A 12603-nucleotide genomic window follows, 5' to 3' on the forward strand; every position below is an offset into this window, starting at 1 on the left:
GATCACACAGGCCACTGAATAACACAAACCTCTCTCTGGAATCACCTAATGCCCTCTGTCATGATCGTTTCTTGTGGCCACTCCCGGCGTAGGTGTATTAATATTTCACAATAGAATTAATCGCTAGCGTCCGGATATTAGGACCTGGGGGTAGGCGGATGGGACAGGAACTACAAAAGATTCATTAGCAACTTTCCTTCTTTGTTGAAACTGCACATCCTTCTGCTTACCTTCCATGACAGCAGGTTCGTTAACTTATCAGCAGACACTTCCAAAGCGTTATTTCTGTCTAAGTACAATGGCTGCACGAAAATACATTAAAATTTACCAAATATCAGTATTTTTATCAGTTCAATCCCCACATTTTTCACCATAAAGTCTGGACTTGGCATACATCTACTTAACTCCTCAGGGGATCAAGTTTAAACTAACGTCAAAGATTCCACAATAAGCGGCGTTCGAATGCTTTACAACAATAAAATCATGCGAAATTAAGTTAAAGGTTTCCTTATTTTTTCATGTCAGCTTTACTAAATTTATAGATACGGCAAACTAAAATAAGAAAAATAATTAATTCAAATTAATTTATTATAGCACTCGTCAACTGCAAAGTGCAGGCAAACGCCAATAAACGTACGCATTAAAGCAGATCGTGATGGACCAGATTCATCAGAGACCACTGACTGGCTCTTGTAAACAGTTCAATGAACCTTTGGAATCTAATAAAAAGCAACAAATCTCTTGACCAGCTGAATGACTATCAGCTTCTGAAGAACCCTGTGCCATAAAGTTCGAATTTAGCCCTTATTCCGTGGTAAAACATGAGACGTCTGCCAATTCCTGTAAGGTGTAAGGCTCCGCAATTAAAGAACTTGACTCGTACACATTTCCTGCTGAAGTACGTCACACGACACTTTAAGCGGCCCATCCACGTATGAGTCTGGCTCGGCTCCCGTTGAGCCAAACTCGTTTGTGGGTGGGGCGTCACGAGCCGGGCTCAGCCGAGTCCGCCAGACCCTTCAGTGGGACTCCGCTCGCTATCGGCTAGTACGTGAGTGGCGAGTCCGGAGCCAGATTCGTGTATCGACACGTGCAGACAAGTGTGTTTGTGACTTGTTCTGTGTTGTCACCAGAGGATGTTGGCTTCCACGGCAAACTAAACGCTCATGAGCCCAGACATTGTGACAAATTTTTGGAAGAGTACCGTGAATTACCAGTTTTGTGGAAGGTTCGCAGCGCAGATTATTCCAACAGGGAAAAGCGGGATGAGGCCTGGGATCTACTCGTGCAATTCAAGTTCAGTAAATTTAAATGTGTGAATCTTTCTCTTTGTAGCAACAGTTCTTAACCCACATTTTCTTCTTCTTATTCTTCGTTCTCGCGAAAACACCACATTCGTCACCGCTGCTGCAACGTGCTTCAATAAACTCATTCTGGATACTGAAATGTACGAGTAAAGTTTGGGAGTCCGCTGTGCATGTGTGGTGAAATATATCCGAGCCCGGCTCACGAGTCAAGCTCGCCGAGACAGACTCGCAAGTGGATGGGCCGCTTTAATCCCTTTTCTGATGGTAAACCCCTTATACCAGTGATGATAACAACAAACACTTACAGGCACCCATATTGGACGTCCTACAGTAAAAACATACCCGAACCGCGAACGGCAGTATCAGCAGAATGTTAAATGTTCCTAAGCAGCACTTTTTGAAGGCTTACGGACAAACCTTTACATTTTCAAACGAAGTTTCTTAAATTATTCAATGGTTCTCCAACAGTTTCTTATCTACGCAAAAAGATTTAATAACCCCACTCAAGATTACCAGTTTCTGAACCGGGATTCAAAAAGTTATAAAATCTTTCAGACTGAGATGGTACGGACACATCGTAAAAACGGAGAAGGAACGAATGCCAAAAAATACAATGATAACTAATATTGAAGGAGTTGAAGGGCCATGTAAAAGGTGGAAAGATGAAATAGAAGGAGATTTGAAAATTATGGGAATTAAAAGCCGGCACTCTGCAGCCAAGGATCGTCAGGACCGGAGAGGAATTGTGCGGGAAGTCAAAGTTCACACCGGACTGTACAGCTTGAGACGAAGAACTGGGATTCGAACCTTGGATCTCATGAACAAGTAAGAATGCCAATCATCTGCAACAATTAAAGAAAAGTCACAAATCAGAGAACAGTAGAAATAAAAACAAACGACCATACGGACGACATCTTCAATTATAAGATTTGAGGTTTTCACAGCGGTGAGTATGAAGATTTCTGTCTTCTGGGTTGTTGCGCTGTGTAGTCTGGTCGATGTTAACCAAAGTTTCAGAGGTCATACTGCCTCCGTCATCAGGGCGACATTCATCGCCCTGATGATGGAGGCAGTATGATCTCTGAAACGTTGGATAACATCGACCAGACTACACAGTGCAACAACCCAGAAGACAGAAATCTTCATCGCCCTGATGACGGAGGCAGTATGACCTCTGAAACGTTGGTTAACATCGACCAGACTACACAGCGCAACAACCCAGAAGACAGAAATCTTCATCGCCCTGATGACGGAGGCAGTATGACCTCTGAAATGTTGGTTAACATCGACCAGACTACACAGCGCAACAACCCAGAAGACAGAAATCTTCATCGCCCTGATGACGGAGGCAGTATGACCTCTGAAACGTTGGTTAACATCAACCAGACTACACAGCGCAACAACCCAGAAAGAAATCTTCATCGCCCTGATAACGGAGGCAGTATGACCTATGAAACGTTGGTAAACATCTACCAGACTACACAGCGCAAGAACCCAGAAGACAGAAATCTTCATACTCATCGCCCTGATGACGGAGGCAGTATGACCTCTGAAACGTTGGTAAACATCAACCAGACTACACAGCGCAACAACCCAGAAGACAGAAATCTTCATCGCCCTGATGACGGAGGCAGTATGACCTCCGAAACGTTGGTTAACATCGACCAGACTACACAGCGCAACAACCCAGAAGACAGAAATCTTCATCGCCCTGATGACGGAGGCAGTATGACCTCTGAAACGTTGGTTAACATCGACCAGACTACACAGCGCAACAACCCAGAAGACAGAAATCTTCATCGCCCTGATGACGGAGGCAGTATGACCTCTGAAACGTTGGTTAACATCAACCAGACTACACAGCGCAACAACCCAGAAAGAAATCTTCATCGCCCTGATAACGGAGGCAGTATGACCTCTGAAACGTTGGTAAACATCTACCAGACTACACAGCGCAAGAACCCAGAAGACAGAAATCTTCATCGCCCTGATGACGGAGGCAGTATGACCTCTGAAACGTTGGTTAACATCGACCAGACTACACAGCGCAACAACCCAGAAGACAGAAATCTTCATCGCCCTGATGACGGAGGCAGTATGACCTCTGAAACGTTGGTAAACATCAACCAGACTACACAGCGCAACAACCCAGAAGACAGAAATCTTCATCGCCCTGATGACGGAGGCAGTATGACCTCCGAAACGTTGGTTAACATCGACCAGACTACACAGCGCAACAACCCAGAAGACAGAAATCTTCATACTCATCGCCCTGATGACGGAGGCAGTATGACCTCTGAAACGTTGGCTAACATCGACCAGACTACACAGCGCAACAACCTGGAACACAGAAATCTTCGACCTCTTCAATTACGTGACGACAATTTCTGTGTTTCATTTACTCATCTCAACGAGACATTGGAGTGAGTTACAGGACCCATTCAATTATATAAGGCATTTTATTTCTCAGCTGCATTCGGGTACACACGTAAGTCTCGATCTTCTTTCCATATTTCCATATAAAAAGAACAAAAGGATAAATGTTCAGAGAAGTTAACCACTGAGCAGCGTTCACACTATCTTTTGCCATACACACATTTACACTGATAAGACCGAGATTTACTTTTGGCAATTAACTGAATGAATGAAGTAACTTCACTGTCCCTTGCTGTCGCTAATAACGACTACAGTGTCCACCTGCATTAGTCTCAACCCCATACCACAAACCTTGCTGGCAATTTATTCAAACATATTCCTTTCTCTCTAATTTAACGGTCCGAACATCTACAAATATGAATTTTATGCATTAAACAAATTACTTTCCAAGACCAATATGAAATGCACACGTGTATTCTTAGGTCGTCTTTAACAATGTCAAAGGACAGCGTTTGATCAGTCACGTGCATCACTGAATTATCAGCCAGAGACACTAAAACATATTCAAAAATCTATTCATTTCCTTCGCAAATGCCCTTGCAGAAAAAAAAGTCTCAGTAACATGTTTCAAAATCAATGAATTCAGCGAAGAACTGACTCCTCACGGCCTACGAGACGCACGTGACGTTATCGCCTGCGGACATTTGCCTTTTACGTAACGAGTCCTATAGCCTGAAGGAAACTTGACAGCAAGGTTGGGCTATAGCAGTAATAAGTTTACTGCGCGGGCAAGCTGAGTAATATGTTTTGCCCCGGAGGTAGGTACGCCACGTGTCGAGATCGCGAAAGCTGGTATGCGATGTCTTCGGCTGCTTCGATTCTTCTCAGTTCCACGAGACCTTCGCCAGAGGCTCCGAATGACTTGGCAAGTAGAAGTGCAGCCTGCGCATCGCCCTCTGCCGTGATCACTGCCGCCTTCTTCTGCTGTTCAGCCTGAAATACCAACATTTTACTTTAAACACAAAATCTCTCTTTACACAGACACGCAGAAGTTTTGGGAACGAGAATTTGACGTTACCACTAAAAATCTGTTCTGCAACAACTGCAGATTAAGGAACAGATCCCAGTCAAATGTTGGCTACTGTACACATGGATGCTGTATGGACTTCCTAGGCCTGAAACGGGTTATTACTCTTAGACCGTCGTGTGGTCAGGTTACTCAACTGACCGAAGAATGGGAATTTGGATGAAAAATACTGTGAACACATACTTTATGTTGACTTTATGTCAATACTTCAGGATCTCATTCGACGCTATATAGTCTGAGCTGCTGAGAAAGTGTCGTTAAATAAACTATAACTAAATAAATTCGGGATCTTATTCCTGATGCCATTCCCAGTCGCAAATGTCATATGGACATGAGTCTGACTCTCACTGGTTATAGAACTATGGACCGATATTAAAGACGATTTGAACAACACAAAATACAATTGAGGCCAACCCTCAAATAACAATGTATGGCACTTTTATGGTAAAACTTCCTACGTTTTGCCCTCCACCTTTTGCCACAAAGCATTATTACACAGTATATTTACAATGTATAACAAAGAATTCCAGGAAGAACACAAATTCTAGATTCCAACTGCATAAACCTCTAGTCCAACAAATCTTGGGTTTAATGTCACAGTTAGGTAATGCAATTTAGACCTTAGTTAGTATTCTAGGGTCATGTGCGGATGTGACATGATCAAATCTTATATAACTCTTTTCATCTGCAATTATAAATTTTACAGATTGTCGTTATCTTTATTTCCTTTTAGACGAGAACTTTCTATTTAGCTACAGATTACAGATTCTGCATATCCTGAATTTTCCTGCCGTAACATCAAATATTAGCGCAATCTCTGCATTTGTTATTGTTGATTAAATAATATTTCAAACAGAATCTGTAGGAATGTTTATAATCCATCTCTAAACTAAATGTCACATGCCTAGTTCCAGTGGTTTGTTAGTTTTCAAAATAAAATTGTGATCCTCCTCTCATGGTCGTTACCTTTTCTACAAGGAAACGAGCCTTCTCCGCATCTTGCTGAGCAACCTGTTTCAACTCCACGGCTTGCGTGAACTCTTTGCCGAATGTTAAATGTGTCTGTAAGAAGAACACACAAAACACATTTTAAAATTAAGTGAAATCTTACATGAAACTTCTGGTTCCATGAAAGATGGGTAATTCTTGACTACAGGAGCATCTAAAAGTTTCTCAAGAATTGTACTGAATGAAATTAATCAATAAAATCTTCTTGGGCACTCGGCCACTTCGACTGGTTACATGAAGTGACATCAGACATCAGAACCCTGATGATGGGGATGATGATAATTCCCAAAACATCGGTCGCTTCACGTATTCAATGCAGCTGAGTTTAGTAATCGTGAAAGCTTCAAACCATATCTCACCAACCCTTACAGCAATTAATCAAGATAGCGTAATTCCAAGTGTTTGCTTGAGAATAATCTTGCTTCATTCCTGCACATCTGCACCACCGTCTCTACACTGTGGTGCATAATGCAACATATTCTAAATATGTTATTAACATCCAATTTACATGACAGATAATGTTCAAACTGTCACTGTTCACCTTGCAGCATGTCTCATAGTGTCTGTGACAGTGATGTCCAATAAAACATGGAAGTGTAGCAAATTTTGTCTCTCAGCTTTCCAATTCTTTTGATTCTGTTTAAACAAGATATTTTGCTAGTCTTAGATGCCAAGATTTGAACCCAAGACCATCCAAATATGAAGCTCAAATATTTACAACTCAGTGACATACATTTGGAATGCATAAATGAACTTACTATAGATATGTCATCCAAGATAACACCAAACTGCGAAGCTCGGTCCATCAGATCCTCACTGACCTTCTGAGACACAATTTCTCGCTGTGTAATCAGCTCACCAGCATCAAATTGAGCCTATAACAAAGCGCAAATAACCATTAAATAGATAGGATTATCTAAATTTAAAGAAAAACTGGCTGGACAAATAATAACCTGAAGATTTCTGTCTTCTGGGTTCTTGCGCTGTGTAGTCTGGTCGATGTTAACCAACGTTTCTGAGGTCATTCATTCATCGCCCTGATGACAGAGGCAGTATGACCTCTGAAACGTTCGTTAACATCGACCAGACTACACAGCGCAAGAACCCAGAAGACAGAAATATTCATACTCACCGCTGTAAAAACCTCAAATCTTACAAATAATAACCTTTTACGATTGGCCTTTTAAAGCTTCAGTTTCAGTGATGTTAAGTTGTTGACCATATATATTGTGATGTTTCGCCGTCAGTGCTGCAGACTCGCGCTGGAGGGGAGGGGCCACCTGACTTCCAGGCTGTCTGGTCTGGATCTTTCAACATCTTTGGGGGGGGATTATAAAGAAAGTCGCATTCCTGGGAGCGGTCAAGTGCGAGCTAGCGAGTTGTGTGTGAACCGGAGGGCAAAGCGGCAGTAGACCGAGCGAAGTGTTAAGCGTGTGAAAAGTGTCAGATCGTATTCAAGGCAGCAGACTCCAAAAAAATCAAGGGTTGACAATAAAGGGCGTAATAACCAACCTACGTCACAATATTTTATACCCAGTTCCTACGAATTACATCCACGTGTGGGATTTGTGATCTGTTTTTGAAGGTACATACTCATGTTTAATGTGTACTAAATCTGTCAATGTGTTCTTAAATTTTTATTCCAAATCTTTCAGTTTTTTTAACAAAGATTTAGAAAAATTTAGAATTTTAAATATTCATATGATTTTCAATAATCTTTTGTAACTGAAATCTTCTCTGTCCTGTATTGGTGCATTATGACTCTGTAAAATGTAAATATTTTAGAATCTTGTTTTATTGATCACATGAAATCACACTGGAACAGAGAGAAATACGGCGGAGTCTCTCTTTTCCAATGTACATATCCTAAAATTTGACTGTGTACCAAATCTGCTGAAGAGCTTACAAATATTCATTCTAAACTTCTACAGTATTTTCAAAATGTTTTGGTGAAAGATGACTTTCCCTCTAATTTCACAATAATCTGCCCACATGTTTCATTGAATCACACAGTTCTGAAAATTTTCAGTTGATGTCAAATATGTATTATTTGCTATCATCTTCACCACAAGCCATCCCATCAATGCTGCCACCTAGACATAATTTTAAAAAAAATACTTAATGTGTGTTTATTTAACTTTAATTATTTAAGATCCATGCCAATTTCTGTATCACTGCAATTACTAACAGGTACGTGAGATTTGAGGCTCTTACAGCAATAAAGAAATCAATATTGATGTCTGTCTTACCTTACTCTGGTCTGGGTCATGACACTATGTGGACTTATCCACACAGTGTCACGACCCATCAAAACACTGACATCCTAACAGATAGTTAACTCAAACCACAAACTACTTACAACAACAGCCTTTAACACTTCTGTGGTAATTGAAGGCAGGACTCTTTCATCGTAGTCGACACCGAGGATCGTGTAGATGCGTGGCAGCTGATCGGGAATAGGTCGAAAGAGAATACGAAGTGTGATGTTGACATTTTGCAAGTCTAAAACATTTCTCAAAACACGGTATTACATTTAATTTATCCATCTGAATTACTAAGAAAGAAAATAAAGTAATTTTTTTACTGATTTCAAGACATTTAGATTATCACATTACACTCTGCATGAGATAAGAGAACTGTTAACACATTCACAGCAAGAAAACAGATTCCTACTTCTATGGCTCTCACACTATTCAGTGAAATAATTCAAAAGTTATTTTTGCTGTACATCAAACCATAACCTGTAGTTAATTTATCCTTGACAGCAGTCAGTAGCTGATGGCTCTACAGAAATTAAGGTTTAACTAACCGTAACAGATTTGTGAGAAATAACAAATCTGAATGCGCAAACCATGGGAAACAGTCATGCAGTTACACTCACATTTGTGTAAGAAAATGCAAGATCTACACATTAAAGGGAGACATATTCAAAGTCAGAATTAGGGGGCTTACGAGTCCTGAATGACACAAGCAGTATTTCATTACCTTTGCTTCCTGTAACAACGGGCACATTCCTTGGTCTCGATCTAATATCAAACATGATTGGACGTTGTACCCAAGGAATAAAGAAGTGTGTACCTTCTCCAACCACTTGGTTTTTAACTCCAGCAAATCTATCAAATATTACAGCCCGATGGCCTCCATCAACTGTGAACATAAACCGTAATTACACGCTCATTAAGGACAAGAGGTGTAATATTTCACCACAACAAAAGACATATTTCAAAGGACTTCTGGAAGGAAGAAATTATTGGGTAGGAAGTATCAATATCAAATTCTGAAATGCCATGAACACTGTCAGTTCTTTAGTCGTATGATGCAATGTAAAAAAAAAAGTGACAAAAATGGTCATTAGATGACATGTAATGTTACCATCTAACTTAACAAAGCAGAGTTCTTCTACAGAAACTCACAGTAGCTTAGATGGTCAATCAACTGCAATATTATCCTATCATGTACACACAGACCTCCAAAGTGGTCTCTAAAACTGTGTACACATTTATTAACCGTTTCATGCACGCTATTACACACGGATGGGAGATAGGAGTTGAAGGCGATTCGATTTTGTTGGTCCAGGACAGGGTCCGGTGGAGGGGTTTGGTTAATTCCATAAGCCATCTAGTTAGTTATTTAGTTCATGCATGCTATAAACTAAAGCAATTTTACTGACAGAAATATGTCAAAGAACTAATGTTAAGATCAAACTGTAGCAAGCAGTCTGCGATAGACGAAAGGTACAAAGACCACTGCTACACTACTGCACACAGAATGGCAGCACAATTTCCCATCATGAGAAAACATTATAGATCAAATCTCTAATCAATATACACTACCGTGTTTGTCAAGTGAATATGTATGCGACATCTGAAAAAAAGATGAAGTCTTGCTTTTTTGCAGAATTAACTAGCAGATAATAAACAAAACAGATCTGTATTTATGTAGTAATTATTAAGATCCAATTCTTTACCTTACAAAATTAATATTGCTCTTTTGCTGTAAAGCACTGTAACTATTCACCCAGCTGCACCTATTTATATACTGATCAAGATCAATCATTCAAAGCTAATCCCTCAAAACATTTACACCATATTAAAACAAACTAGAAAAAAGGAAAAAAAACATTAAACCTAAAGCATGAAACTCATAATGCTGTAATAAATGCTAAAGTCTTGTTGATAGTGTTGTAATAAATTATGATCCAGTTTCCAATTGTCACAGCTGGCTTATGTAAACAACGTTGTTCTTCCCTCAAAGATTATAAAACTGTGGCCAAGATTTTGCTGATAATCGCCTGGAAGTCAGATATTTTTATGAAAACAAGATGTTGCTGTCAGTGGAATGCAATTGGAAACACAAAATACTGAAATTGAAGACACCAGTTTAGTGGCAGAATGGTAGCAACTTTCTAATCCTAATCACTAATGACAGAACAAACTCCAAGTCTGTTTTACATAACGGTGGCATAAGTCAGTGCTTCACAGAGACTTAATTAGTATCACTCAATATTACATGCTATAGCCAAGGTGTCACTATAACCAAGTTCAACTGTACTTAAAAAGAGACAATGTATTGAACCCTTACCATTGTACAATGCAGAGTTTACAACTCCACCAACTAGAGCTACTCCTAACCCAATCTGTCCAACTCTGTTGAAGAACTGAGCAGCCATTTCTGAAAAATCCATACAAGAGTTATCATATACACTGTTTTCCCTAATGCTATTAACAAATGAGGACTTGGTGGGGGGAAAGCACATACACATCAAAAAAGAATAACTCAGATATAAAAAGTTTGAAAGTTGTAAATGTAACTATAAAGTTATATTTAAAAGCCTGTTTCAAAGTACTATCTCAGTATATGTCTGCAGGTACGCATGCTAGTATCACTTGCCAAATTTGAATGTAAATACTGATTGATTTCTAATGATAAATAGAATAGAACACAATTTATTTACATCCTATAGATCCCTCACAGGCCTAAGTCAAGAATGCAGAACATGTCACAGAACAAATACAATAACTATTTCTAATACAAATATAAAATTACAGAAACAAATCCAGTTTCTGAGAAATACTAATATGTCATCAACTGTAAAGTGAATCAATAAAGAGATCTTGAAAGAACACCATTTCCACCACGTTACAATACCAATACGGTACACGTTATATACACATTCAATAAACTAAAATTATATGGTATGTAAAAACAGTTCACATGTAGATACGGCCAGAGCCACATGATTAGAAGCTGTAACAACAAAAGGTTAAGATCTGAAACATGCCCTACAAACATTTATTCAAACATGGAATGAACATTTCTACAAACTCCTTGCACTAATCAAGATAAAGGAAAAAACTGGGCAGTACTGCGAGTTAAGGTGTGAAAGGGGCAAATGTTACAAATAACGATTGCTTTGATTTAATACTTTGGTTGAGCTTAATTGATTTACTTGATCTTGCGAACAAAATTTTCTTTAGGCTAATTTTAATACGGCTGACGGTACCAGAAAATGTTTTGCACTAACACTATAAAAGACACTGTTTTTATACTGAAATAAAACATCATGCCCCACACAATTTTCGGTTGCATCAGCATCACTACAGCGTTTAACTTTCGGTAGAAGTTACATTTCATCAAAGAAAGGATAATATTAAATTACTATTTACAACGTACCCAGTTATAAACTTTCTATTTTGAAAACAAATGTTTGAAATTAATATAAAGTATAAAGCAAACGTGGAAACGTAAATATCCTTTGCTGCCGCTGCCGCTACCGCTACCTATGCCCACACCAGAAAACAATTGACGTACGAAACCCACATTCATTTTAAGATAGCTAAGGCAATGTATCCCAATTCCTACCAACAGATAGCAGGCCATTTCATAAAACTACTAAGAAAATATGTGACAGACTCGAAAAACGTGACAACTTTTCCGTAATTTTGGAATCAATCATATAAATTTAAAATCAGAAGTATAATGGTTTAAAATACCAGACCCTGTAACTGCAAATAACGCCAAACAAATATTGAACAGAATTACACTTTAATTGTAAATAAAGATACAAGAATAAATGGAGCTCCAAATATTATAATACATAGTCTCTATAATTGCAACAGGAGACATACACTTTTAATTTCTGTATGACAATAGGGGCAGAAGTATCATACAAATTACACTGACCACATGTAGCATATAACAGACTGCAAAACATTCTGCCGACTACGGAAAAGACAAACTGGTGGAAACCGTACCTATGAGTGTACGTATATTGCATCGGAATTTTGAGTCTATGCTGATTGCTAGTAAATATTTCGAACAGCCTCTGGTAATATAAGGAAAATTAATTTGAGAAGCATAATCACAAAAAAGCCACGGATTTAAAATGTTCTTGATGATGTGAGTACAAATGGTGATCTTCTTGGATGTTGCGCATTATAGTCTTAAGCTCTATACAATTGTTTTGCCTCCATCTCCAGGACTGAAATGAGGCGTGTACATATCACAAGTAGGGTTAGAAAATGGGTGGTTCAAATACGTTTACACTGTGATCAGCAATTTGAACCAATCACAAAGCCGCCACGATTTTTCTGGACCATTAACAAAACAGCAGGGGTTATGGATTATTACTTACAAATGTGCAAATAAATGCAAAAGTAGCGTCAGTTGTATTGTTAAATATATCCCACGACAACGATGATCTTAATGGTAATCACAGATCACTAAAACATAGTCACATATCGGCAACTCTTTGTCAGAAGATGTCGTTAGTTTGCTTTTTGGTCCGCGTAAGATATTACGCTCATACTGTACTTCCATCTATCC

General features: G+C 39.1%; 1 protein-coding gene across 2 annotated transcripts; it reads right to left on the reverse strand.

Annotated features, from left to right (window-relative positions):
- Positions 1–3747: 3747 nt before the first annotated feature.
- Positions 3748–12508, reverse strand: Phb1 (prohibitin 1). Of its 2 annotated transcripts, none has more exons than XM_022073007.2 (7): positions 12413–12508; positions 10360–10449; positions 8764–8925; positions 8138–8280; positions 6537–6653; positions 5737–5832; positions 3748–4676 (listed from the first exon to the last, which is right to left on the reverse strand). In XM_022073007.2, the coding sequence occupies exons 2-7, from the start codon at positions 10445–10447 to the stop codon at positions 4461–4463; spliced, it is 822 nt and encodes a 273-aa protein (XP_021928699.1). In that variant the 5' UTR covers positions 10448–10449; positions 12413–12508; the 3' UTR covers positions 3748–4460. The 2 variants fall into 2 exon arrangements, with proteins under 2 accessions (XP_021928699.1, XP_021928698.1); XM_022073006.2 differs by lacking the exon at positions 12413–12508 and adding an exon at positions 11452–11607.
- Between the last annotated feature and the right edge of the window lie 95 nt (positions 12509–12603).

The sequence above is a fragment of the Zootermopsis nevadensis genome, unplaced genomic scaffold (genome assembly GCF_977971745.1).
Source record: "Zootermopsis nevadensis isolate Lab colony 2312 unplaced genomic scaffold, Znev_1.0 Znev_ptg000016l, whole genome shotgun sequence".
In the NCBI taxonomy this organism is placed as follows: domain Eukaryota; kingdom Metazoa; phylum Arthropoda; class Insecta; order Blattodea; family Termopsidae; genus Zootermopsis; species Zootermopsis nevadensis.